Source organism: Sus scrofa, chromosome 7 (genome assembly GCF_054392235.1).
Source record: "Sus scrofa isolate SSC_HxYL_T2T_F1_AM1 chromosome 7, Sscrofa_HxYL_maternal_Yorkshire_Landrace_v2.0, whole genome shotgun sequence".
Classification (NCBI taxonomy): Eukaryota; Metazoa; Chordata; class Mammalia; order Artiodactyla; family Suidae; genus Sus; species Sus scrofa.
This window is the reverse complement of record NC_139389.1, coordinates 135,548,015-135,575,493: the sequence shown is the minus strand read 5'-3', so window position 1 is coordinate 135,575,493 and position 27,479 is coordinate 135,548,015. Positions and strand designations below refer to the sequence as shown.

Sequence of the window (27,479 nt, the reverse complement as noted above, 5' to 3'; positions counted from 1 at the left end):
CGGATCCCACGTTGCTGTGGCTGTGGTGTAGGCCCGGAGACCCCAGCCTGGGACTCTCCATATGCTGAGGGTGCGGCCCTAAAAAGACACACACACACCTTCAAACTCATACCCTGTATTCCTAAGTAAAGTACGTTACTTTCATTTACGCTCTCTGTCCTCCACTGGAGTTAGCACGAATCCTCGTATGCTCTATATATTATCTTCCAGTAACAAAAAATAAACGGATTACCGTCATAAGGTTTTATCAAGCTATACCACTTGATTAAAAAATCAAAATTACGGCTCCCATTGTGACTAAGCAGGTTAAGAACTCAACGTAATGTCTGTAAGGACGCGGGTTTGATCCCCGGCCTCACGCAGTGGGTTAAGGATCCTGTGTTGCCATGAGCTGTGGTGTAGGTCACAGATGAGGCTCAGATCCCGTGTTGCGGTGGCTGTGGTGTAGAACGGCAGCTGCAGCTCCAATGTGACCCCTAGCCTGGGAACTTCCATATGCCGTTGGCGCGGCCCTAAAAAGAAAAAATTCTTTTAAAATAAGTAATAAATAAAAATAATTTCTTAAAAATCAAAATATCAAAATCATCATCTAGAAAAGGTATTAATCCTATGGGGCAGCAGGTTCAGATTCCAACCCTGTCACTGTAGCAGCTCAGGTCACTGCTGTGGCCTGGATTTGATCCCTAGCCTGGGAACTTCCACCTGCCGCAGGTAGGGCCAAAAGGAAAGTATAATTTAACATAAATTTTAACACAAACTAACCTTCTTCAAGTATTTTAAAAGATTATTTTATCAAATACTGAAGAAGAAAGAATTTAAGGACTACTTTGATGATTCTCATCGTATTAAAAGATTATCATCAAATAAGCTTTAAGGACAGACTGATGACAACTGCCTCACATTTATAACCACACGCATGAAATCGTTGTTTAATACAGCCAATTTTTTTGAGTGGGGTCAGACTGACCTCACAAAGCTAAAGTCTTCATTACCAATGTTTTTAGCAACACAAAAGCTACGATAAGAAGTGGGGGAGTTCCCTGGTGGCTCAGCGGGTTAAGGACCTGGCGTTGTCACTGCATGCCCCCTAAAACTCTCTCCCAACCAGGACCACCAATCAGAGACCTGAGCCACAGCCAAGGGGGTCACCCTCAGGTCACTGTGTCTCATAAGTGGGGAAAAAAACCCAAACTGGAAACCGCATCTGCTGACGTTCTCGGGTCTAAGAAGAAAAAGGCCACACCGCGGGCAGCGTTCGCACCGCATGTGCGAGACACGACCGGTCCTCCGTCCAGAGCACGAACTCACCCGGCAGAAACACCAACACGCTGCTCCGCTCCCAGGCAGACGGGGCGCCTGACCACGTCTTGTTCCTGTTAAAATGTGAGGTGCAGAAACATCAGTCAAGCCCCAGAGCCACGGCTTTTCCAGAATCCAAATACGACAGGCTTCTGACCTTGAAAGGCTCTTACATCTGGAGCTCCCGGAATAACGTTCTTTCTTTTACGTAAGAAAAGAGGCTGCAGGACACGAGGCGAGGGCCCAGGACCAGGAAGGGGACACCAAGCCTCCTGACTCTGCTTTCGCCTATAAAAACTCACGCTCTGCAAGTCTTTGAGATGTAGGGAATGTAATCCAGAAATTAAAATACGAACCATGTGTAATAACTACTACCACCAGAAGCTACACTCGAAGGAATCCAAACCCACGTTAGAAAAAAGCACTTTCGCAGACCACGGTCGACTCACCTCCCAGCTGCCGTCAACGCCCGATTTGCTTCCCCGCCCCCCGCCTCCCGCGCACTGCGGACGGCGGCACCGAGACAGACAAGGTCCCTGCTCCGGGGAGCTTACACCCCAGCTGGAGAGACAGGCCCGGGCCGGGAAATCGGCCCCTGCAGTCGGGCAATGGGCCCGGGATGGGCAGAGGGAGGGCCACGCAGTGCTGCCCTGCAGGGCCTAGCTACCCCCCGGCCACCCCTTCCTGTGCGGGTCCTGTCCCAGGCACAGCCTGGATTGTTGTTCCCTGGCTTTTGTAAGAAGAAAATAAAGATTAGAGGGAAGGGAATGAAACAAAAACAACCAAGAAAAATCAGTGAAACAAAAACCTGGTTCTTTGAAAAGATCAACAAATGAATAATCCAGCTAGTTAGACCAAAAGAAAGAGAGTGAGCCAAATTACTACAACCAGGAGTTCCTGTCGTGGCTCGGAGGTAACAAATCTAACCAGTATCCATGAGGATGTGGGTTCGATCCCTGGCCTTGCGCAGCAGGTTCAGGATCCATGAGCTGTGGCGTAGGCTGCAGACCCGGCTTGGACCCCGTGTTACTGTGGCTGTGGCGTAGGCTGGCAGCTGCAGCTCCAACTCAACCCCTAGCCCAGCTACTTCCATGTGCTGCAGGTGTGGCCCTAAAAAGCAAAAAAAAAAAAAAATTTACTATGACCAGAAATGGAAGAGAAGACATTACTACTGACTTTAAAGAAAGAGAAAGGAATATAAAGGAATGTAATGAAAAACGAATTCGTTTATATCCAACAGACATATTCCTAAACAGACACAAACTACTGAAACTGACAATCTGAATAGAGCTGTAACAAATGAACAGGCTGAATTGATAATATTAAAACTACCCATAAAGAAAAGCCCAGACCTCAATGGGTCCACAGCTGAAATCCACAAAACATTCAAAGAAGTAAAACCAATTCTTCACAATTCTGCCCAAAAAACAGAACACTTCCCATTTTATTTATTTACTTATTTTTAGGGCTGCACTCGTGGCATAAGGAAGTTCCCAGGCTAGGGGTCTAACCTGAGCTCCAGCTGCTGGCCTACACCACAGCTCACAGCAACACTAGATCCTTAACCCACTGAGTGAGGCCAAGGATCAAACCCGCGTCCTCATGGATCCTAGTCGGGTTCATTAACCCCTGAGCCATGACGGGAACTCCCCAACTTATGTTATGAGGCCAGGATTCCCTGAGACCAAAAACAGACAGACATCATAAGAAAACTACAGACCAGTATCTTATGAACATAAATATAAAAATCCTCCACAAATACTAGTAAAGCAATTTCAGCAACATGGAAAAGGTGTGCACCACGCCCAGGTGGGGTTATCCCAGGGATGCCAAGCTGAGTCCACACCTTAAAATCAATTAAGGCAGAACATCACGTCACTTGGATAAAAATAAAAATCACCCGATCATCTCAATATCAAAGAAAAGGCATCTAACAAAATATAACACTCTTTCATTTAAAAAACGCTTAACAGGAGTTCCCGTCATGGCTCAGTGGTTAACGAATCCGACGAGGAACCATGAGGTTGCGGGTTCGGTCCCTGCCCTTGCTCAGTGGGTTAAGGATCCGGTGTTGCCGTGAGCTGTGTAGTAGGTTGAAGATGCAGCTCGGATCTGGCCTTGCAGTGGCTGTGGTGTGGACTGGCAGCTGCAACTCCACTTGGACTGCTAGCCTGGGAACCTCCACATGCCGAGGGTGGGGCCCTAAAAAAGAAAATCAACTGTTATTTTCTTTGTACTCGCAATGCACGATCAGAAAATGAAACATTCTCAATAGCATAAAAAGAATAAAATACGGAATAAATTTAATAAATGTAAAACTTTCATTCTGAAAACTAAGAACAATTGAAAAAATTACTCCTAATCATTGTTGACAAAAAAGTAAAGAAAATCTAAGGAAACAAGAACATCCCATGTCGGAGCACTCCAGGCTGTCAGGATGACAGCGCGGTCCACGTGCTCAGACTCGGCACAGTCCGTTTGCAGCAGCCTCGCTGGCCTCCTGGTAGAAACCGCCTAGCTGATTCTACCTTTCACAGGAAACTGCAGGGACTCAGCACAATCAAGACAAGCCCCGAAAGAATGAAGTCGAGACGACTGACAGTCCCAACTTCAAAATCTCTTCAAAGCAACAGTAGTCAAGACAGCGTGGCACCGGAAGAAGGGCAGACACACACGAGAGGAGAGAACTGAGTCCAGAAGTACGGCCAACTGATACTGGCCAAGACGCCACCCTGCGCGACAGAAAAGGAAGTCTTCCAACCAACCCTGCAGGGACAGCGGGATCGCACACACGCTCAAGCGTGCAGGTGGACCCTCAACTCGCACGGTACAACTGTCAACTCAAAATGGGTCCAAGACTTAGACGAAAAAGCCAAAACTATACAACTCTCAGAAGAAAACACCGGTAAATCTTCATGAGTTTGCATCTGGCAATGGACTCCTAGCTATGACAGCAAAAGCGTGAGCAACAAAGAAAAAACGGCAACTCAGACATCATCCAGAAAGTGAAAAAGAATCTGCGGAAGTGGGGGAGTGCCTGCAAATCTCTCTGAGGAGGGGTTCATCGCTACAACATGTGACAAACTCTTACACCTCAGGAACAAAAGGACAAACAACCCAATCAAAGAAGAGCCAAGGAGGAGTTCCCACCGTGGCTCAGTGGTTCTCGAATCCGAATGGGAATCATGAGGTTGCGGGTTCGGGTTCGATCCCCGGCCTTGCTCAGTGGGTTAAGGATCCGGTGTTGCCGTGAGCTGTGGTGTAGGTCGCCGACGCGGCTCGGATCCCGCGTTGCTCTGGCTGTGGTGTAGGCCAGCGGCTATGGCTCTGATTCGACCCCTAGCCTGGGAACCTCCATATGCTGAGGGAGTGGCCCAAAGAAATGGCAAAAAGACCCAAAAAAAAAAAAAAAAGAGCCAAGGAGCCACGTCTCTGTGCTCCAGGCAGCCGACACACGTACGCCCTAAGCAATTTGGGAAAGGAGGGGACCCAAGGGATGGCAGAGGCTTTAGAGGCGAAGACGAACCAAAGGACACGGGGTCGCCCCCTGGACAGACGACCAAGGAGCACACAGACCCCACAGCGTGGAGCAAGGCAAAGGGGGCACAGCGGGAGGCAGACGGCCCGAGGAGCTACGCCAGGAGCCCGGGCAGCGCTCCCGCAGCAGGAGCCACACCAGGCAGGAGAGGCAGAAACACACCGGTAACAGGAGACCCACACTCCGTCCTCATCCCAAGACCACTCAACGGGTCGGGAAACAAGACCTAACACCGCAGTGGACGGTGTGCGACTTCCGACCACGCGACAAATGTTCACTTGGATCACAGAAAAGGGTCATTTCAAGGGCACGTAGAAGATCCATAACAAGGGACCCTACGTTAGATTACCCAAGACCCACACGTTCCTTGAAGCAAAAATAATACAAACGGTACTTTGTAACAATTCCATCAAACTTGACATTATTAATAAAAAATGTTTAAAGGCTCTTTTATCAAAAAATTTCCATCTCGGAGTTCCTGTTGTAGCTCAGCGGTTAGGAATCCAACTAGGAACCGTGAGGTTGCAGGTTCAGTCCCTGGCCTCGCTCAGTGGGTTAAGGATCTGGTGTTGCCGTGAGCTGTGGTGTAGGCGGCAAACGCGGCTCAGATCCCACGTTGCTGTGGCTGTGGTGTAGGCTGCAGCTCCGATTTGACCCCTAGCCTGGGGACTTCCATATGCCATGGGTGAGGCCCTGAAAAGCCAAAAAATAAAAGAATAAAGCCTATTTCAAAGGGAAGAAAGAAAGCCCCCTGGACACAGCGGCTGAGGGTCTGGCGTTGCCACAGCTGTGGCTTGGGTCTTTTAGTCCCTGGCCCAGGAACTTCTGCATTCCACAAGCAAGGCCAGAAAAAAAGAAAAAAAACCAAAACAAAACAAAAAAAAAAACCTCCGCTTTATAGAATAACCTCCGAGAATGAGAACCCGTGATGAAATCAACGCCAACATGCCTAAGATATCAGGCGACTCAGATGAGCTCATCAGTGGCGCTATTAGATGAAGAGAACGAGCGCCAGAGACACCAACCCTCAGACGCCCTAAGACCACAGGATCTCGAGCAATAGCAGGAAACGAAATCCACACCAACCCACAGCAGTCAAACCGCAGACGGCGGACAAGGAATGGGGCTGAAAGTTGACCAGGGCAACAAGGAACAGGCGAGCCAAAAGGAAACCTCTCATCACAGTAAGAGAAGCCAGAGGACACAGGAAAATAGCATGAAAGGACTGAAAGCACAATAAAAACAAGCGTACTCAGTGTAGGTAGGTTATATCTCAAGTTGTTCAGGAGTCCCTCATGGCACAGCAGGTTAAGTCTCTCACGTTGTCACCGCAGCAGCTGCTGCTGTGGCAGAGGTTCAGTCCGTGACTCGGGAACTTCCACGTTGTGGAAACAGCCAAAAAAGGAAAAAACGTATTTAAACTGAAAAATGTAGGAGCTTAAAAACAGAGCTAAAATAGCACACATCTGCATGTAAACTGGGTTTTCCCAACTAGCACATCCCGACCCATCCCTGGAACAAGGGGGACTCAGCGCGCGCGCACACACACACAGGGGAAAGATCCGGCACTCAGAACACACACCCACACACACCCACCCACACCCATGGGAAACATCCAGCACTCAGAACACACACACACGGGAAACATCCGGCAGGAACTCTGTCCTGAAGACGCAGGACACAGCCACGTCATTCTCAGGGGCTCCCAGAAGGAGCGCAAGACAGCGAGTAATTTCTGCTCTGTGCACGGTGACATGACACCACCAGGGCCTGAAGGAGGAGAGGCCGGGTGTCTGCGTGTGGCTGGGGCTGCAGGAGAACGGCCTGCCCAGGCCCTGAGTGCTGGCCGCTCGCAGGAGGAGGCCCCTGCGTGCGGCGTGTTGCTCCCGTATGTTAACAGTGGGCACGAGCTGGAGCAAAGTCAGAAGAGCCGAGTTCTCAACGCAGGACAACCTTCTGAACATCTCACACTCTGCCCACCGCTGACCCCCCAAACTGGATCCTAAGGGAAAATGGGCTCCAGGTTTCGAGGAGGCAGCTACAGGAACAAACTCGGATGGGGCACTTATCTTTACAACAAATGGGCGCAGAGGCAAAGTCGAGGCTTTCGGCCGCGTCTCCTAACACGGTCCTTTAAGGTCCCCTCAGGACTGCGAGCGACAGGCCCTCCGAGCCCCTGGAAAAACTACTCTACCTTGGGGCTGCGGTTTCTGCTTTTCCAAAGCCGTCCGTCCTAATGGATTAAGAAGATGTGCTACATCTACACTGCGGACGACGACTCCCCCTAAAACCACCACCACGACGCCCCCCGCAGGAGCAGGGATGGACTGAGACATGCTGGTGCTCAGGTCAGACAGAGAAAGACAGCAGCGTATGATGTCACTTATGCGTGGAACCTAAGACATAACACAGATGAACCTGCTTACAAACAGAAACAGACTCACGGACGTCACCAACAGACTTGCGGTTGCCGGGGGAGGGGGACGACTGGGCGTGGGATGGACAAGAGTCTGGGGTCAGCAGATGCAAACTAGTACACACAGGATGGACACACAAGGCCTTACTGTACAGCACAGGGAACTAGTCAATACCCTGCAATGAGCCACACTAGAAAAGCACACGAAAAAAATAAATACACATAGAGATAGATATGAATCACTTTCCTACACAGCAGAAACTAACACAGCATTGTAAACCAACTATATACTTCAATAAAAATTAAAAATAAAAAAACTCAGGCCTAAAACTATAGGTACCATTTTCAAGATACTGACTTTATTTTAAAATACATACAACGACTATTGAAAAAGTATCTACAGTAGTATCTTAGTATTATAAAAACACTAAAAAGCTTCAAAACAATTAAGTTTTTTCTTTTGCATTTTAGGGCTGCGCCTGCGGCATATGGAAGTTCCTAGGCTAGGGGTCAAATTGGAGCTGTAGCTGCCGGCCTACACCACAGCCACAGCCACACCAGAGCTGAGCCACGTCTGCGACCTACACCACAGCTCATGGCAATGCCAGATCCTTAACCCACTGAGCGAGGCCAGGGATCAAACCCGCAGCCTCAACGTTCGTTACCGCTGAGCCACGATGGGAACTCCACAAATGAGTTTTTAATCCCACATATACTAAAGGACGCGGCCAAGTGGAGCATCTCTTACCCACTCTCTTTCATATCCAAGTCATCAAACAACTGAATCAGGGACACAGCAACTTCATATATTTCCTTAGGTATCGCCGGCTCCTCCAGGAGATGAGGTGAAAGCTAAAAGGAGAAACAGGACAAGCTAGAGCAGCACAGCAGCATCACGACGAGGGCTCTGCAGGTGGCCGGGCGGCTCTCTAGCATCTCGCCCTGACAAATACCCCGAATCAAACATCATCTGCAGCTGAGCGCCAGGCCCCACGCACAGAGCACACGCCAGCTCAGCCCGGACCCCGTCCCTGAAGCAGGGGATGCGTCTGAGCCCACGCCCAGCAGGGAGGCGTCTGGCAGGAAACCCGTCTTGCAGACAGACAGAAAGTCGCTCCAATTGTCTATGGAACCGGAACGGGTTTCTGATCCCAGAGCCAGGGCTGCTCCCCGCCGTCGGCCTCGCCCTCAGAGAGCGCCAGGACTGCAACGGGCGGCGGGCCGGAAGGGGCCCTGAAGATGCCAGCCGAGGAAAGGCAAGCCCGTCGGCGTCTGCCAACGGGCAGTAAAACTAGAACCAGGTCCTGTCGTAGCTACCAAGAGTTTTCCGCTGTGGTGGCGAGGGTGTCACCAGACTGCGTTTCGTTGTGTGTTAAAACAAAGCCGACGGAGCCAAGGAGCGCAGACCTGGTCCCCCCGGAGGGCGCTCCCTGGCCTCCCTGGCGGGAAGCGAGGCCTTGCCACGTACCCGGCCGCGGTGCAGGTGCTCCAGGTCATCGAGGTAGCACTCCTCCACCGCGTACGGCTCGCCCTCCACTTCGTAGACGCAGGCCGGGTTCAGCTCGTTCTGAACGGGAACAGCGAAGTAGTCCGCGAACTCCTTGCAGCTGATGGTGGCCGACATCAGGACCACCTGCGGCGTGGGAGAGGCCATCACCGGAGCCGACAATGGGGACAGTCACGCCACTGGCACCTTTCCAAGGCCAGGCGTGTCTTCTGGTTTAACAATTCTCAAAGCTTTCCCTGAATGCTTTGAGGTCTCTCTGGTGTGATACGAATGTTGACAGCTTAAAGACTGCTCAGAGGTGCCCATTTTACAATTTCTCTTCACTCCTTTATCAAGTGAGAAACTACTTCTCCAATAAAGCTAAATTACAACCATTCCACTAAAAGGACCCTTCGTGTCAGAAAACGAATTTAAGACAGAATCAGTTACCAGGTGACGTGTTCCAGAGAAATGGGGAACTGAAAACTGCAACGAGGACCCAGCAAGCCCTGACCCTAGGCCGAGAACCTGGAGAAGCCCCCATCGGCACGGCAGCAGCCCAGGGCCACCAGGCCAGACCAAGGGGCAGTGGAGGCACGAGGACTCACTGTGGCTGCAGTTTTGCCGAAAAGCAAACATGGGGCGACATCCCCAGGAAACGCTGCCACAGTGCCAGCAGCAGCCACAGCCCAGGGATGTGCCCAGGAGAAGGTGGCAGCGTTATCAGGACTTGCCCCACGCGCCAGCCTCCACAACGCTAAGCAGGAGGTAAACATGGCTGCCTGCAGGCCGCAGACCGCCTCCCACACCTCTGATGGGTCCGTCTGGGCAGAGGAGCAAGAACTTTACACAGGCCTTACTGGTACAGTTTCTGGGGAGACGAAAGGGCAGCACTCCCCGAGATGAGAGGCCTACGGTTGGAGGAAGGCTCCGAGCAGTGGCCCCCAGGGGCACAGCCACCACAGGGGATGGGCTCTGAACCAGCTTCCAAGAACCGTGAGGCCAGGGAACTGCAGGGCTTCTGATCCACTGAGGTGGCCTGTGAACATAAGGTCCAAGCTGGGCTCCCCAAAGCCATGCCAGTCCTGCGCTGCCACCAGCTCCCCGCGTGCCCCCCTGGGGGCTCGCAGCCTCTCCTCCAGGCTCCGATTTGACCCCTAGCCTGGGAACCTCCATATGCCGTGAAAAAAAGGAACGAAACAGACCAATTCTCCCACTTTACCGTCACCCCCAGCACTAAGACAACCTACTGCAAATTTTGGCTCCACTGACCTAGCGCCCACCAGGTGAGACGGAGAGCGCGCTCAGGCTGAGAGCCCCTCGGGAAGTGGGGGGGGTCCCCCTAAATGAACAAAGACACAAAACACCCTGTGGTGTGGAGGGCTGCCCTTCACAGCCCTTTGCACAAGCACGGGTGCCGCCCCTCATACAGCCGCTTCCGCAAGACGCCCACAGCACGGCTGGCATGTCCTAGGTCCGGATGGCACAGTCATTATAAACCTCGTCCTGCTTTCGGCCTGCTTCACCTCTTTATCCTCTGTGTTCAAATAACGTGGAGATGACATTTACCCCGAGGGACTCTCGGCTGAGTCTCCTCTAAGGACAGTGCAAGTCGCACTCTCATCTGCAGTGCGGCCCAGCGCCGCTTTTAAAACAGAGACCCCGCACAATTACGGCACTCACTCAGCCAAAAGCAGTGCCTGGCACCCAGGATCTCACCAGCGTCAACTATGGCTAGAGCATTTTCTGCAGCTGGGAGAATATTCTATGATTTAATGCAACATAATAACCAAAACGCACCCCAGAGTCAGATCCTGAGAGAGTGCCCTCTAGCCAGCTTCCTATCAAGACCTGGGGGACTACACAAGCCAAATTTTAAGAGGCACTGCTTTCAACTGCTTCTATTAAAATAAAGAGAATCAGGGAGTTCCCGTCGTGGTGCAGCGGAAATGAACCCGACTAGGAACCAGGAGGTTGCGGGTTCAGTCCCTGGCCTTGTTCAGTGGGTTAAGGGTCCGGCGTTGCCGTGAGCTATGGTGTAGGTCGCAGACGCGGCTCGGATCTGGAGTGGCTGTGGCTGTGGCGGAGGCCGGTGGCTGCAGCTCTGATTCGACCCCTAGCCTGGGAACTTCCATATGCCCCAGGTGCGACCCTAAAAAGACAAAAATAAAATGAAAGAAAATCAAAACTAGGTAACAAACTTTAACCCCAAATATTTCAGTTGCTCATGACATCAACTTTACCTTCACAAAACGTGAATTTGTTCTTAAAAGTTTGCGGACGACCAACAACAGGAAATCCATTTCTTCGGTTCGCTCGTGTACCTACAAAACAGAACCAGGGGCGCCCCCCCATGCGACATCGAGCAAGGCACACGTCACGGCTGAGGGAACGGAGGGAAAGGGCCTTCTAGTGGGGCACCCAGGGCCTGGGGACTAAGCCCCTGCCAATCGCAGGTCCTCAGGAAGGTGGCATCACCCCTGGTTAAGAGGAAGCAGCGAGCAGTGGCCCGCACGCCAGAGAGGCAGGGTCACTGTCCCCGACGGCTTTTCCCTTCGGGCCCTGCGGGCCTTTGGGCAGAGCGATGGGCAGAATTCTCAGCCCTGCCCACTCAACGCCAATAATGCCCCCAGGTCACTGTGATGACCTACGCCTCCAAAAGGTCTTATTTAACCACTAGGCAGCCAGGGCGTGCAGGGCGGAGGCTGTGCGGGGCAGTGGGATGTGCGCCAGGGTGGGCAGGGCCGAAGCTCATGTGGGCGGGCCCTGGGGACACAGGGCTGCCGGGCTCCCCAGTACTTCCCTGAGGCCTCTGGGCACCACGGCCCCCAGAACCCGCCGAGGCCAAGGGCTAAGTGCTGTGCGCCTCCTTTTCTACCCTCGGGCTCCCCGGGCACAGGAAGAGGGTCCGAGTCCCCTCTGGGGCATCTCTCTGCCCGAGGGAGGGATGCTGTACTGCGTCTGAAGCAGGGAGCTCTCTCCTCCTCGGGCGAAAGGCTCGAGGTTGTTCTCTAGCCAAGGCCACCAGGTCCCACTCTCCCCTCCTTCCCGCCAGCAGGGTAGGGAGGAGGGACCGAGAAAAGAGGAGACACAACCAGGAGCTCGAGAGCATTTAATGTGCACGAAATCCTAACAGACGCCCTCAAAGCCTCTCATTCTACCACCGAACTCCAGAGGTGCCTCCACCCAGCACCCGGCCTCCCAGGTGAGAGATGACAAAAGGCTGCGGTCAGTGCGGGCCCCTGGTGAGCCCCACACCCCACCAGGGCCTCTCGGAGCTCTGACTTGACACCCTCGGCTCCCCCTCTCCTGCCCCAGGACCCCCCCACCCCTCCCCCTGCCACTGGCCTTGCTCCATCACACGTAATTACACAGACCCCAAGAGGTATCTATCTGGCTTACAGAGGGGCGGCCTGAACTTCATGCTAATTAGGACAGCCTTGTTCTTTAGCCATCCGTCAAAGGCACTGGGCACCTGCTTTAACCGCCAAAGAAGAGAATGCATTCAGAAATCAAAACGCCGTGACCACGGCTCAGGCACCCAGGATGGAGCCAGGGGGTGCCGTGGCTGTGGTTTCCCTGAGATGCTGAATTTTCACAACAAAATCTGCCAGCCGCTGCCAGCCGTGACCCTATGGTCTCAAGGTCTCTGCCGGGGACAATGCAACCACTTCGGACCCCAACCAATCCTCACTTAAGCACACTTCCTTCCTGCCGGCTCCAATCCCACCTCCTGCCCTAAAGTCACGCACGTTACTCGTTACTCGGCAGTTTTCGCCTTCAGGACACAGTTCGAGTGCTCCTTGATGCTGCCCCCCCGGCCGTAGTGCTCGGCTTGGCTCAGCTCCCACTCTCCCCACTCCCGCTGCGGGCTGTTTACCGACGACTCCTGTCCGGGTGTGTGCTTCGGGATCCCACTGATGACGGCACACATCGGGGGTGGCGACACCGTCCCTAAACAGCTGCAAGTGGCTCCAGTCCAGCCTCGCTCAGGTACTCCAGCCCCTCTCAGAGCCTCCCGGGAATCCTATTCACTTGCGGATGAAAGTTCCAATGCCTCAAGAAGTAAGCAAAGCTTCTCAAAGCATAATTACTGATGAGGTTTAAAACCCACAAGTTTGGGGGAGAGGCATTTCCAAAGTTTCCTGGGAAATCTGAATTTAACATGCCCGCCTCAAAAGCCTCCTGTTTAAAATACAGATAAAATCAGGAGTTCCCGCTGTGGCCCAACAGGATCTGCAGTGTCTCTGCAGCACCAGGACAGAGGGTCAATCCCTGGCTCAGCACAGTGGGTTAAGGGATCCAGTGATGCTGCAACTGCGGCTACAGCCTGATCCCTGGCCTGGGAACTCCATGTGCCATGGGGCTGCTCCAGGAAACACAATCAACTAAATACTCCATTCTTTTTTTTTTTTTCCTTAGGGCCCCACCCGGTGCATATGGATGTTCCCAGGCTAGGAGTCAAATCAAAGCTGCAGCTGACGCCCTACACCACAGCCACGGCAGCACCAGATCCTCAACCCACTGAGCAAGGCCAGGAATTGAACCCACGTCCTCATGGACACCAGACGCTAGTCAGACTCGTTCCTGCTGAGCCACAACGGGAACTCTTAGACACTCCACTCTTTTTCTTTTCTTCATATAATGATTTTAGTTTTTTTTCATTATAGCTGGTTTACAATGTTCTGTCAATTTTCTACTGCACAGCAAGGTGACCCAGTTACGTGTACATGTATACGTTCTTTTTTCTCCCGTTATCACGCACCATCGTAAGTGACTAGATATAGTTCCCAGGGCTACACAGCAGGCCCTCATTGCTTGTCCAGTCCAAAGGCAATGGTTTGCCTCCGTTAACCCCAAGCTCCCCCCACCCATCCCACTCCCCCCTCCCCGCCCTGGCAACCACGAGTCTGCTCCCCACGCCCATGTTAAACACGCCACTGTTAACTGAAACAGTCTGGAAAGCTGAGACTGGCACAAAGATGAGGTTCACAATACTTTTTAGAGGTTTTTTAGAAAAATGAATAGCTCGATACTATCTATTTATTCACTTCCTTAAAAGACATGATTGCTGTTTTCCTAGATGCAAAGCGTATGTCGGGGACTGAAAGTCCCTACGGACAACCAAAGTTCTTCCACCTGCCCGATGTGGCTCACTCTCTAAACTGCAGGGGGCTCTCCCTGTAAAAGGCTGGAGAGCAAACAGTTCCAAGCTCACAGAGCAGAGGGTCCCTGCCCGGGGACCTCTCTCTCCTGTGGCGGCACAGCAGCCATGGTAAACCAGGAGCAAAACCACGTGCCAATGAAACTTTATTTACAAAAACCAGAGCTGGAGTCTACCAACCTCTGCTCTAAACAAGAAACCTTTTCACAGTCCTCAACCTCCCCACCCGCGCTTTGGAAAGAAGAGCGAAGGATAAACACAGAAACTCAACATTCGCAAGTAGAACCAGCAGCAGATACAGACTCGAAGTACTCTGTGACCCTGTACAGGTCACCTGCACTGAGTCCTCTCGTAAAACAAAAAGATGAGCATCAACAGCACGTCAATAAAACCTTAAAAATGAAGAGGAAAGAAAAGTAGTTCCCGTCGTGGCTCAGCAGTAACAAACCCCACTAGCACCCATAAGGATGCGGATTTGACCCCTGGCCTCACTCAGTGGGTTAAGGATCTGGCGTTGCCGTGAGCTGTGGAGCAGGCCGCAGATGCAGCTCGGATCTGACGTGGCGGTGGCTGTGGGGTAGGCCAGCAGCTGTAGCTCTGATTCGACTCCTAGCCTGGGAACCTCCACGTGCCGCGAGTGCGGCCCTAAAAAGCCAAAGGCAGGCAGGCAGGCAGGAAGAAGGAAACAAGCACGGGCAGAAGAACAGGCCGCAGAGTGCTTACTTCATCAATGAAGATGTGCGTGAATTCCATCAAACTCTTGGCACTAACTATTTTCTGAAGCAGGACTCCAGTTGTCATATAAATTAACTTGGTGTCTTCTGTTGCTATTTTCTCCAATCCTACCTAAAATTGGGAAAAGAAAAAAGAAGAAAAATTTTAGGTTTAAATGGATACATTTAACGACCCCAAAAGGGCTCTGTTGTTTCATAACGGAGGTGAGAAAGGGAATAAAAAATTACTGCAGAATCCCGTCGGGGCGCCAGATAAACGAATCCGACTAGGATCCGTGAGGACACAGGTTCAATCCCTGGTCTGGCTCAGCAGCTCAGGGATCCAATGTAGGTTACAGACGCGGACGCAGACGCGGCTCGGATCCCGAGTTGCTGTGGCTGTGGCGTAGGCTGGCGTAGGCTTGAACTTCTAGCCTGGGAACCTCCTTATGCCATGGGTGCAGCCCCAAAAACCTCCCTCCCCCAAAATTATTGTACGTCACACAACATATAAGGCTCAAATTAAAACTGAAATTCTCGACTCTTCATCATCTTCTTGTTTTAGTGATGGGGAGCCTGACTTACCTATTCGCACTGCCCAGGCCATTTTTAGGTTAAGACATCTGTGTACGAAGACATCTTTTACATAAAAAGATACAATTAAAAGATAAAATTATAGAAACCATGAATCTGTGAAATCTCATTTCTTTTTTATTCAGCAGAGAGAAAAAGTTATTTTCAGGAAATTGATGAGAGTTTCACTCTTTTTTTTTTTTTTTTTTGGTCTTTTTGCCTTTTCTACGGCCTCACCTGTGGCATGTGGAGGTTCCCGGGCTAGGGGTCGAATCAGAGCTGTAGCCACCGGCCTATCACCAGGGCCACAGCAATGCAGGATCCGAGCCACGCCTGCGACCTATACCACAGCTCACGGCAAAGCCGGATCCTTAACCCACTGAGCAAGGCCAGAGATCAAACGTGAAACCTCATGGATCCTAGTCAGATTCGTCAACCACTGCGCCACGAAGGGAACTCCTCACTCTTCTTAAAATGATGCCATAGTTCTACTCCATAAGCACGTGATTTCATTTTAACTTCCAGCAGAAAATAATCGCCTCTCATCATCCACTTACATGAAGGGAAAGGTTAACCTGGAGCGAGACGGTTCTCTGTCTCCGTCTCACCTGATAGCCCACCAAGCCACCCAGGGTCCAGGCGCGCTCTTTGCTGATCCACCTGGCGATGCTGCTGGCCCCGATCTTCCGGGGCTGGGTGACCACAATGTTGCAGTAGGTCGAGCGCTGGACGGAACGGTCCAGGATGTACTGCGGGAGCTGCGTGCTCTTGCCGCTCCCCGTGGCCCCGTGTATAATCACCACAGAGTTACTCTCTATCAAAGAAATGACCTAGAATTAAAAAAAAAAAAATCAAAATTGCCACGAATTTAACAATGACACAATGTATGAACCAAAAGCTCTGTCTCGGATGATTTTCAGAATTCTCTTTTCATCCTTAAAAGTTAATTATCTGAACATCCCACGCGAGAGCAAGACGGCTACTGGGGCCGCCGTGTTTGAAACCGACCGGAGCGCTGGGAAGGGTCATGAGCGGCTCCGGAGAGCCAGGCCAAGCTCCCTGCTCCCTAGGCCTCAAACGCTTCATCTATGACTAGGAAAACCAGAAAATGAATCTCTATAGCTCTAGCGAAGTCTAAACTGCTATCGTTTGAAAATCGCGTAATGGGCCTCTGTGAAATTCTACCGAGAACCATGAAAACCCAGCTACGACCACCCTCGAGTGGCTTTAAGCGTCTCTGTGACAGTCTTCAGACGCATTCTTAAACAGCTTCCACTGCTGCACCGTAGGCTCTACCGAGCACTCTGAAAACTCCATTCCGGAGGTCCCGCCGTGGCGCGGTGGTTAAGGAATCCGACTGGGAACCATGAGGTTGCGGGTTCGGTCCCTGCCCTTGCTCAGTGGGTTAAGGATCCGGCGTTGCCGTGGGCTGTGGTGTAGGTCGCAGACGCGGCTCGGATCCCGCGTTGCTGTGGCTCTGGCGTAGGCCGGTGGCTACAGCTCCGATTCAACCCCTAGCCTGGGAACCTCCATATGCCGGGGGAGCGGCCCAGGAAATAGCAACAACAACAACAAAAGACAAAAGACAAAAAAAAAAAAAAAAAAAAAAAAAAGAAAACTCCATTCCAACCCTCCCCACCGCTCCCCACCTCCACCCTAAATTTACTTAAGCTCTTCACCCTAGCAATTGCTATGGACAGGAAATACAAATTAATTTGAACACTGGCCTTTTAAAAATAAGCATAGCTGCTCTACAAAAGTTGTATGATTTAATCTAAAGCAAAATACAAGTTAAATTCAGAACATTTAGTTTAGTTTTATCTATAACCACTCCTTCCACTAGTAAATAAAGGTTTCAATACACTTAATTTTAATCATAACATTAACTAATTAAAAACATAATCATCCTGCTGCTATGGCTGGCTGGACATTTGCGCATAAAATGATGCATCAGTGACTGACCAATCACGAGGCAGAAAAGCCAGCAACGGTGTAAAGAAAGCCCAATGGACCATAGAGAGGCCTGGGGGGGGGGAAGTGGACCACACAGAGGGCTGGGGGGGGACACCACACAGAGGACTGAGGGGGGCAGTGGACCACACAGAGGGCTGGGGGGGGGACACCACACAGAGGACTGGGGGGGGGAAGTGGACCACACAGAGGGCTGGGGGGGGGCTCCACACAGAGGACTGAGGGGGGCAGTGGACCACACAGAGGGCTGGGGGGGGGCTCCACACAGAGGACTGGGGGGGGGAAGTGGACCACACAGAGGGCTGGGGGGGGGGACACCACACAGAGGACTGGGGGGGCAGTGGACCACACAGAGGACGGGGGCGGGGGGTGAGCCCTCCGAGAAGCAAGGGCTCCTGAGGCTGAGCAGGTGTTGACGCACCTCCTTCCCAGGCCAATGACTACATGTCAGGTGGTGAGCTCGTGTTAGGAGGGAGGCTGGGGAATGAAGCTCAGTGGCGAGGAAGGCCGTCGACACGGCTGTGCCGCGAAACCACGGCCCGGGCGCCTGCCCGGCATCTCCTCTCGCTCGGCCTGTAAGCCAAGTGCTGCGCTGCGGGCATTTACGCAAATGACAGAAACACACGAGGACAAGAAGAATTTTACCTCTTCCTTACATCGATTTATAGGCAAGTCAGGGTATTTATACGTTGTCTCTGGGAGGCATATCACGTTGCTTAATTTCGCTAAAGGCAGCCTTGGACCTGGATTCAGACAAAAGACAGACAGACAACGCTATTTCTCAGCTGAAACAGACAAGGCAAAGCGCCCCCTGCTCCATCGAACGTGCACCCACAGCGGGTGCTGCGCAGGTAGTTGCTGGCGCTGCCCCGTTTCCCCAGCAGACCTGCTCCTCCTGGTCTCCCCGTTTCCAGAAGCACCTCGGCTAACAAGGCCCGACCACTCACCACAACTACCCGCAGCACCTTCCCACCGAGTCTGCGTCAAGCTCCAGGCGTGAACAGCCCTGCCTCAGAGACGCTCCGGCCCTCTGCAAACGCGACAGCAGGGGAAACACACGCAGGCCCGGGGCCGAGGCGGCGACCCTGCCTGGCGGGGAGCACAGCAAGGGGCGAGACCGGGGAGGCAGGGGGGCGGCGAGCAGCGCCACCTCGGGTGGGTCGGGGACTCGGAGCCGCGGCCACGGGGCTGCTGCTAAGCGGCCGTTCCTCTGACAACCTCGCTGCGCCTCACACGCCTTGATGCCCTGGGGGCACAAATGCCACGAGACACACACCCCCCAAGTCCCGGCCTCGCTGTCTAAACCAGAGCCCCTCCTCTGCTTCCCGCGAAACCCAGCGCGACGTTTCTAGGTCACCGGCTGAGGCCGACCCGGCACAGACAGAGTCCTGCCTCCACGTCCACGGCCGGAGGGAGGCCAGGAAGCCAAAGAGCTGCTCGCGGCGGTGCAGCCCTTTCATCCGTGCAGAGCGACCAAATCAAAGGTAGGGACCCGGACACGGTCTGGGGTGAGGCCTCCAAGAAAAGAAAATGGGTCGTTTAAGGCAAATCAACAGACCACGCGGCGAAGAGTAATCCAAAGTGACAGGAGAAGTACGTCAGCTCACATTTGTTCCTGCTCTCTCTCTATCCCGGGTGATTATATTAAGACTGAAATATTTTACATGAACTGAAAAAAACTGGAAACCATGAAAATTGCTAGTTTCTCCTTACTAAGCCACCCACTATTCCAACATCAACCAAATGTAAATCGAACCCAAAACATTTAGCAGTTTGGGGTTCCAAACAGTATGTAATGGATTTTTTTTTAGGGCTGCACATGTAGCATATGGAAGTTCCCAGGCTACGGGTCTAATCAGAGCTGCAGCCGCCAGCCTGCACCACAGCCACAGCCACGCCAGAGCCAAGACGAATCTGCGACCTACACCAAAGCTCACGGCCATGCGGGATCCTTAACCCACTGGGCGAGGCCAGGGATCGAACCCGTGTCCTCATTACACAGAGCCACAACGGGAACTTCTCGGCACTAATTCTTTAGGAAAGAGAGGAGACACTTCAAGGAATGTTCAGTACTAACAACTGCTTATCAGTTTGGAACAAAGAAACAACCGCTGTTTCCACCGGCCCTCCGGTGAGCCCAGGGTTTTTGCAAGGAAAAGAAAAAGAAAAAGAAACACCCTCTGAAATGAAGAGGAAGAGTAGTAATTTAGCAAACTGGATATAAACTGTGTTTGGGAAAAGAATCACAACTACTTCTTACAAACGAAGAACACTCCCAAGAAGGCACAGTGAATGTCTGTGAATTACATTAGTTAGAACCCTTCCGGATTCCCACTTGGAAATAATTTTTTAAAACAGTATGTAAGTGATACTGTATTATATCAAAAGCAAACGATATCTGCATTATACCAAAAGCAAAAAAATATGTATTTTTAATCAAAATGTAACTGGCTATGACAAAATTTTCATGTTGAAACCTGTGGTGCTGGACTGGAATTAGCGGTACCAGTGCGAGTTCCCGTCGTGGCGCAGCAGAAACAAATCCACCTAGGAACCACAAGGTTTCGGGTTTGACCCCTGGCCTCGCTCAGTGGGGTAAGGACGTGGCGTTGCTGGGGCTGCGGTGGAGGCCGGCAGCTGCAGCTCCAATGGGACCCCTGGCCTGAGAAACTCCACATGCCGTGGCGTGCGGCCCTGGAAAAAAAGGAACCAGCGCGATCTCACGGTTTCAACGTAAAAGGGCAGAAGCAGCTGGGCACAGCCCCGCCTCCTCTGCAAACCAGGGAGCATCTCCTCGGCTTCCCGAGGCGCCTTCTCCTCACCCTCATCCGTATCCAGGTCTCCAGGGCCCATCCGGCCCCCCATCTCCACTGCTGTCACCCCAGTTCATCGCCAAGTCCGCCTGGACGAGAGCAACCCTAAGTCCCCTGCTCAGGCCCGCCTGCCCCCTCTGGTGCAGTCCCAAGTGCTCTTCTCCAAACACAGACCCGAGCACAGGACGCTCCCAGCCTCCCCCACACGCACCCCGGACAAGCCCGGAGCCCCGACCGGCCGCCCGCTGCTCCGAAGAGCAAGACCAAGATGCCTGCGGGGAGGGGGAGCGTAAATGAGGAGTTTCTCACTCACACACACACACACACTCACACAGCTGTACTACACAGACGATCGACAAGGGCCTCCAACAACCTACATGGGCAGAGAGTCTGAAAAGAAGGATGTGTGTACAGATCACAAAACGCAGTCACTCTGCTGTACACCTGAAACACCACATTCGTCGTAAGGCAAATACCCCAAGATAAAATAGTCATTTTTTTTAAAAGACCAAAATTCTTGGTTCTGGCCCACAGGCCCTGTTACCAGTTCTGCTTCTGGCTCACTCGGCCTCATCGACACAGCCGCGCCAGGCCTCTGCTGCTCTGTGACATCACCACGAACTCAGCGCCTTAAACCAGCACCTTTATTTTCTTAGCGCTCCGAACGCCAGCGGCCCAGGAGCAGCCGGGCCAAGAGGCTGGGGGGCCGCTTCCCTCCGGAGGCTCTCTGGGGAGGAACCCGTCCCCACCCTTTCGGCTTCCAGAAGCCACTTGTTCCTCGGCTCACTTCGTCCTGCGGCTTCCATTGTCACATCCCCTGCTCCTGCAGGTCCTGGATCACACGGGGGCCCCCCAGGCCTCCCCATCACAAGCCCCAAAATGGAATCCGAGCAGCAAGGTTCCCTCTACCACGTGACCCAGCACAGCCCCCCCGCACCCTGAGAACGAGGGTGTGGCCCAGGGGAGAGGCATGACTCAGCCACCACCACCTGCCAGGCTCCCCGCCCAGCAATCTCTCCATCCCCGCAACCCTGGCCCTCCTCCAGGGCTGGGGCCCAGGATTTCTCCCTTCCAGGCCCTGACCCCCTCTGCCTGGGGAGCTTCTCTAGCTTCTCTTCGCCCTTGAGCTCCAAGAGCACCTGTCACTTTCTCGATACCCCAGTTCCAGTCCGAAAGCCTTGCGCTAGGTCCCCGCAGAGCCCTTGAGAGCTTCCAGTCGTGTCACCGCACGATGAAATGACAACCTCTGTCAGAGGAGGGACCAGGTCTTGGTTGCACCACACAGGCCCAGCCACGCCTTGATAAATACGGGCTGTTGAGTGAACTCTCCAGGCCCCGCCAGAGACACACAACCACCCAGCGAAAAGCTCACACACATTAAAATGCCACGGACAGAGAAAGCAAAGGGCAGATTCAAGTACGAAGCCAAGCCAAAGGTTCCGAGAGCAGACACTGCACCCTGCAGGCATTCGCCACGGTCTGGCTGTTCCGGCACTGGCCGTGTCCAGGGCAGGCGCCAGGGCCGGGGGTGGAGTGCTCGGGGTCCGGGCCCAGGGCAGCGCACGTGGGTAACGAGAAGGATCGCAGCCTCGGGAGTTGTCTGAGGCGACCCTAAACCTAACTTGAAAAAAGGAAATGTTTGGGGGACACGCGGTGGATGTTTTCCACAAGACACATCGAGCTGCTTCAGGTTTCTGTCAAAGTTCACACGCTCCCCGTACAGATAAAACCACCAGTCCTCGGGAGCTCCCGCTGGGGCTGAGCAGAAACGAATCCACCTAGCATCCACGAGGATTCGGGTCCAATCCCTGGCCTCACACGGGGAGCTGAGGATCCGGCGTTGTGGTGAGCTGTGGGGCAGGCCAGCAGCTATAGCTCTGACTGGACCCCTAGCCTGGGAACCTCCATGTGCCTCGGGTGCGGCCCTAAAAAACAAAACCACCCCCCAAAAAAAAAAAAAAAACCAACCAACCAAACAAAAAAACAGGCTATTTAGAAACTATACTTAAAAGAGAAAAAAATGAAGAACTTGCAACCTGTCATATCTTCACAATTTATAACCTATCATGTACTCACTCGGCCCCCCAAAAAATCCAGAATTAATAAGCAATGTGGATCCTTATTGACCAAAATACCCCATTTTTGCAGACTTTTAAGAACCTAATGGATGCTTTTAACGTGTGCACAACCCGTGTGTATATTAAGATATTTAAAGCCGTCTGTTTACCTGGCCCAGTGGGTGAATGGTGACTGTCATACAGATCAAACTCCTGTGCCTCGAGCTGGCGGTATTTGTCAATATACTCTGTTTCTGAGCTCTTCTGGCTAAGTGGCCTGCAAAGAACATTAAATGTTAGTATAACTTTTACAAAAAGCGAAGAAACCCCATGTGCTAGAAGAATTCCTAGTTACTTTAACATTAAGTCCTAGAAGAAAAAATGTCAATCATCAATAAACAAAATAAAACTCACAGCGCGTCACCAAACAGATGCAAATTAAAACAATGAGAAACCTTCCTCTCTTCACATTGGCAAAGAGAACAAATCCTCTTAGATTTTGAGGAAAGTGTGGTAAAACGGATATGACCAGTTACTTCGCAGGGCAACCTGCCGGTGTCTACCAAACCCAACCGCACACCTCCTGCCAGCCAACACGTCCTCCCGCAGTACCTTGCCCGACAGCAGTATTTGCACCCAGAGACAAAGCAGCACAGGCCAAGACACAGACGGAAGCTACAGGGGTTCAGAACGAGCCTCCCCAACATGTGCCATTTTTCCATGTGGATTATCTTGAACTAAAGGCAGTCAGCACCCCACACAGGCAAGACACTCTCTGACATAAACTGCAGCAATGTTTTCTTAGGTTAGAGTCCCAAGGCAACAGAAATAAAAGCAAAAGGAAACAAATGGGAGTTCCCTCTGTGACTCAGCGGTTAATGAAACGGACTAGGATCCATGAGGATGCAACTTCTATCCCTGGCCCCACTCAGCGGGTCAAGGATCTGGCGCTGCTGTGAGCTGTGGTGTCTACAGGTCGCAGGTGCAGCTCGGAGGTGGCGCTGCTGTAGGGCAGGCCGGCAGCTGCAGCTCCAACTTGACCCCTAGCCTGAGAACTTCCACATGCTGCAGCTGGAGCACTAAAAAGCAAAAAAACCCAAACAAAAACAAAAAAAACATTAAAAAAGAGCGCCTTGCCTTGCCCTTCCATTAACCACCCGGAAGAGTTTAAATGGCAAATTTCTCCCAGAAGAGAGTCACTAGCAGAGATAAATTTGGGCTAAGTGGGCCCATCTGCCCCGCAAGGCAAACGAACACCCGCTTGGCGGCACCGGCGGGCCTCCCCGCGCGGAAGCCCCGGCCCTCGCCCGCCCTCGGCTCCCGAGGTCTCGCTCCTCCTCCGGCCTTTCCTCTCGGAGCCGCGCCGCTGCGAGGCTCTCCAACTCCCTCAGCCACGCGGCTTCCTGCACACGCGACCTCACGTTTCATTTTCTCCTGTGACTCCTTCTCACGGCAACTCTTAAACCAGACGGAGGAACCCGGACGGCGAGTTTGCTTCCTGCGCAGCCACGCGGCCGGAGGTGCAGCACCTGTTTACGCAACACCGGGCACACGTGACACGCTCTTGGACACAGAGATGCCTCGGCAAACGAAACCGAGCCCTTGCCCCCGTGGAAGCAGCATCCTTCTATTTATTTATTTATTTATTTTTGGTCTTTTTTTGTCTTTCTTAAGGCCGCACCCAAGCGTTGCAGAGGTTCCCAGGCTAGGGGTCCAACTGGAGTTGCAGCTGCCGGGCGACCCCACAGCCACAGCCGATCCGAGCCTCGTCTTCAACCGACACCGCAGCCCACGGCAACACCGGCTCCTTAACCCACTGAGCAAGGCAGGGCTCGAACCCGTGTCCTCATGGAACTGGTCAACCACTAGTTTGCTAACCACGGAGCCGCGACGGGAACTCCGAAAGCGGTTTTCTACCGCGGGGAAAGAGCAGACACGCAAGGCGCTCGTGCCCAACACAGAGGAGGAAGACAAGGCGCGGGACCAAGGGCCCTCCGGGAGAAGGGACACCTTTTCCGGCCAACTCTAACAGTTCAAGCCTGGAAAAGTACACCACAGAGCAGCAACTAGGGCATATCTCACTCAGCATGTACCGTTTTCAAAGGACGCTAATGGATGAAAATGCTCAAAACGTTAAGTGAAAAAAGGCAAGAGTTGTGATACGCCATCAATTACAGTCTGCTGCTACTACCAAGGTCTAGTTTAAAGGCCCGGCTATCAGGGAAGACCGTCAGGACACCATGCTGGAAACTGAAGTTTACTTTAATAAGATGCTACTTGCAGTGAAGTCTAATTCTGCCCGATACTAACAGTCACATCGGCTTCCTCTTGGTTACTGCTTGTCTGGCATTAACTCACTCAACAAACTAGTAATTAGGGCCAGCTCCATACCAGGCACTGTCTTAAGTACTTGGGATGAAGCAGCAGCCGACTGTCCTCATGGAGGAGGAATAAAGCAAAATACGGAGACTGCTGGGAATAAGAAGTACACAGAGAGACGGGTGATGGGGGCAGAGACACAGCAGAAGCAGGGAGACCACCTAATGGACCAACCACAAGAAACAACCAAGGCCAGAGACGACATCGCCTGGACCAGAGTGGCAGTAGCGAAAGTGGTACCCAGAGAGTATGCTGACGTATTAGACCTGGGGTCTGAAAACAGTAAAAAAAAAAAAAAAAAAAAAAAAAAAAAAAGTCACGAACAATGCCAAGGGTCCAACTTGCAGTAAGATCCCGTAAGCCCGCTGCGCCCTGTACCTCCCGTAAATGCAGCTGCAAACCTGGACAGAAGGCTGAGGGCTCCAGAGGACTCCGACAGGTGAACAGGAACAGGCAGACGGGGGACGAAGAAGAGAACGCACTCGGGCCTCACTCCCACACTGTGAAGTGCAGGCACGGCACCACCCTGGCGGAGCGGCCCGGGGGCAGCCCTCGGTGTGCCTGGGGGCAGGAAAGGGGGCTCCGAATGTGCAAAGTGGGGGCAGCGCCCAGTTTTCGCTCTCCTTTCCTCCATCCCCTACGCGCCAGGGGCAGCAGGAGCGTCAGACTCAGAGGGAGAGAAACCCCTCTCCAAGAGCTGGGGCAAATGCCTGCTGCCTTTTTTCTTCCTCCGTCCTCCCACGGCCTGGCCTGCGGTGCAGATGCTGCCATAGGAAGTGCTGGCAAGGCAGGACAAGAAAGCCCGTCCTCCAGCCAGAGGATCAAAAAGGGAAGCCCTGGGGCAGGAAAGCACCTGGACAAGGGCAGACACCTGGGGCGGCCCTTCAGGGCCCACTGGGCTCGCCTGGACCGGGGTCCTCGTGTGCGTGCGTGCGCGCTGACCCCAGACGGCCCATCGCAGACCTTGAGGAGCGGGCTGCAGGCGGCCACTAGGCGGCACAGCGCAGCCCAGATCCAGACAGGCGCGCGGAAAGGCTCTGAAAACCCCATGGAATCCGCGGCCCACGAGAGGCTGGGTGGAACCTGCAGCCTGAACCCAGCTGCTCAGCGGCTTTCCCTACAGAATCTAAACAAGACCCAGCGTCTCAGAATATAACATTCAAAGAGCCCAGGATACGGGCCCCAGTTACTGGGCACTCGAGGAATCAGGAAAACCTGCTGGGGGAGCAGCGGCTACTCACCGTGGATAATCCGCCCAACGTGGGGCCCCGACAACTCACACCAAGCTCAAATCCACTCCAAACCAACTCAACACCCAGGCACTCGTCCTTCTACGCGGCACGAGCTCATCTTCTTCTGTACCTAACTTCGGAGTAGAGAAGGCCTTAAACAAGAATACACACACATTCACACACAAAATAAACTGAACTAACTATAAAACTTATGAACAATGTCTATAAAGGTTAAAGGGTGAGGAAAGCGATCATTTAAGGGCCAACATCTGCAGCCACACACAGGAGTGCGCTAAGAATCTCCTTAAGTCAGTAAGACATGAACAACCCAATACAAATACGATTTTTTCCTTTAAAATGTACATGCCTTGTGTGTTTTAACTAAAATACTCTTTTCTTTCTTTTTAGGGTCACACCTGCAGCACATGGAATTTCCTGAGCCAGAGGTCGAGCTGGACTGCAGCTGTAGGCCTACACCACAGCCACAGCAATTTCAGATCCAAGCCACACCTCCAACCTACAGCACAGCTCACAGCAACACCGGACGTTAACCGAGTGAGGCCAGGGATCAAACCTGCATCCTCATAGACACTGAGCCACAATGGGAACTCCCTTGATTTAAATCTTTTAAAGAAAGAACCAATAATCCAGAACTTTTAATTCAGTAGCAAAGGAATTAAAAACAGAAGGATGTTCGCCTCCTTACAATGAACACTCTTCCTTTAACTGCCATCGGATGCGCTGAGAACTGCCCAAGACGGCCCTGGCAGCTTCCGGTAGGAGACTGGCGCAGGCCCGAGACTCCTGGAGCACCGGGTCAGTGCCACACGCAGGCCGCCCCCACCCGTTCCACACACCCAGAGATCACACCTGCTGGGATGGGGGTCCACCAGACGGTCCCTAACCAGGGGTGTCATCACTGGACTCCAAAGGCTTGGCTGTGTCGAGAGACGGGTCGTGGGAGTGGGGAAGGGCTTAGAGAATGCGGAGCGGAGGAGCAAAGGACAGAGGCCACAGCGGTTAATGATCCCAACCAGGATCCACGAGGATGTGGGTTCAATCCCTGGCCTCGCTCAGCGGGTTAAGGATGCAGCGCTGCTGTGGCTGCGGCGTAGGCCAGCAGCTGCAGCTCCGATTAGGCCCTTAACCCAGGAACTGCCACATGCCGGGTCTGTGGCCCTAAAAAGCCAAAAAAAAAAAAAAAAAAAAAACGAAAAACAAAAAACAAAACCCACGTGTATGGTTTTAGAATTTCTGCAGGGGTGAAAATGTTCTGGAATTAGATCGAGCTGGTGGCTTTACAACGAGGTGACTACACTGAACGTCACCGAATCGTCCCCTTAAAATGGCTAGTTTTGTGTTCCATGAATTTTACCTCAATAAAAAGAAAAATGACCCCCCCAAAGGCCCTGACCACAGACATATTCATTATGTACATACGACCCAGCCCCTTACCTGCCCTTCAAGATTCCAAAACTGGGTCCCTCTAGACTTAGGTACTCCTCTCACAGCTTAAACATGCACACATGAGGAAGGATAGGATCCTATTTTCGCTTTATCAAATTTTCTACTCTTCAGCTAAGAAGGTGTAATCTGGAAAACAAAGACGATGACCAAAAGAAACCAACCTCATTGCTTCACAGCCCAAGCTCTATGGCTCCCACACAAAATAACCGAACGAGGTGGCAACTCATCAGAAAAAATTCATTTATTCAACTTACTGAAACCTTTGATAGGAGCTCCCTTGCGGCTCAGTGGGGTCACTGCTGTGGCGCAGGTTTGACTCCTGGCCTGAGCATAGCCATGTGCCACAGGTGTGGCCAAAGAGAAGTCCAACA

The 27,479-nt window shown here is 52.5% G+C and overlaps 1 protein-coding gene across 8 annotated transcripts in view; it reads right to left on the bottom strand.

Annotated features, from left to right (window-relative positions):
* The window catches only part of TDRD9 (tudor domain containing 9), an 84,979-nt gene that overhangs the window by 45,310 nt on the left and 12,190 nt on the right, over positions 1–27,479 (bottom strand). For 5 of the 8 annotated variants that reach the window (XR_014811452.1, XM_003128749.5, XM_084970286.1 and 2 more), the window contains exons 2-9: positions 22,201–22,307; positions 17,806–17,903; positions 15,798–16,019; positions 14,627–14,749; positions 10,983–11,063; positions 8,722–8,886; positions 8,002–8,105; positions 1,309–1,373 (exon numbers count right to left, since the gene is read on the bottom strand). Coding sequence is in view for 4 of the 8 variants with exons in the window: in XM_003128749.5 (XP_003128797.5) it covers positions 1,309–1,373; positions 8,002–8,105; positions 8,722–8,886; positions 10,983–11,063; positions 14,627–14,749; positions 15,798–16,019; positions 17,806–17,903; positions 22,201–22,307 (965 nt within the window). In the remaining 4 variants the exon portion in view is untranslated. Of the gene's footprint in view, positions 1–1,308; positions 1,374–6,089; positions 8,106–8,721; positions 8,887–10,982; positions 11,064–14,626; positions 14,750–15,797; positions 16,020–17,805; positions 17,904–22,200; positions 22,308–27,479 lie in introns of all 8 variants that reach the window. The other 3 variants (XM_084970283.1, XM_084970287.1, XM_084970285.1) reach the window with 2 other exon arrangements.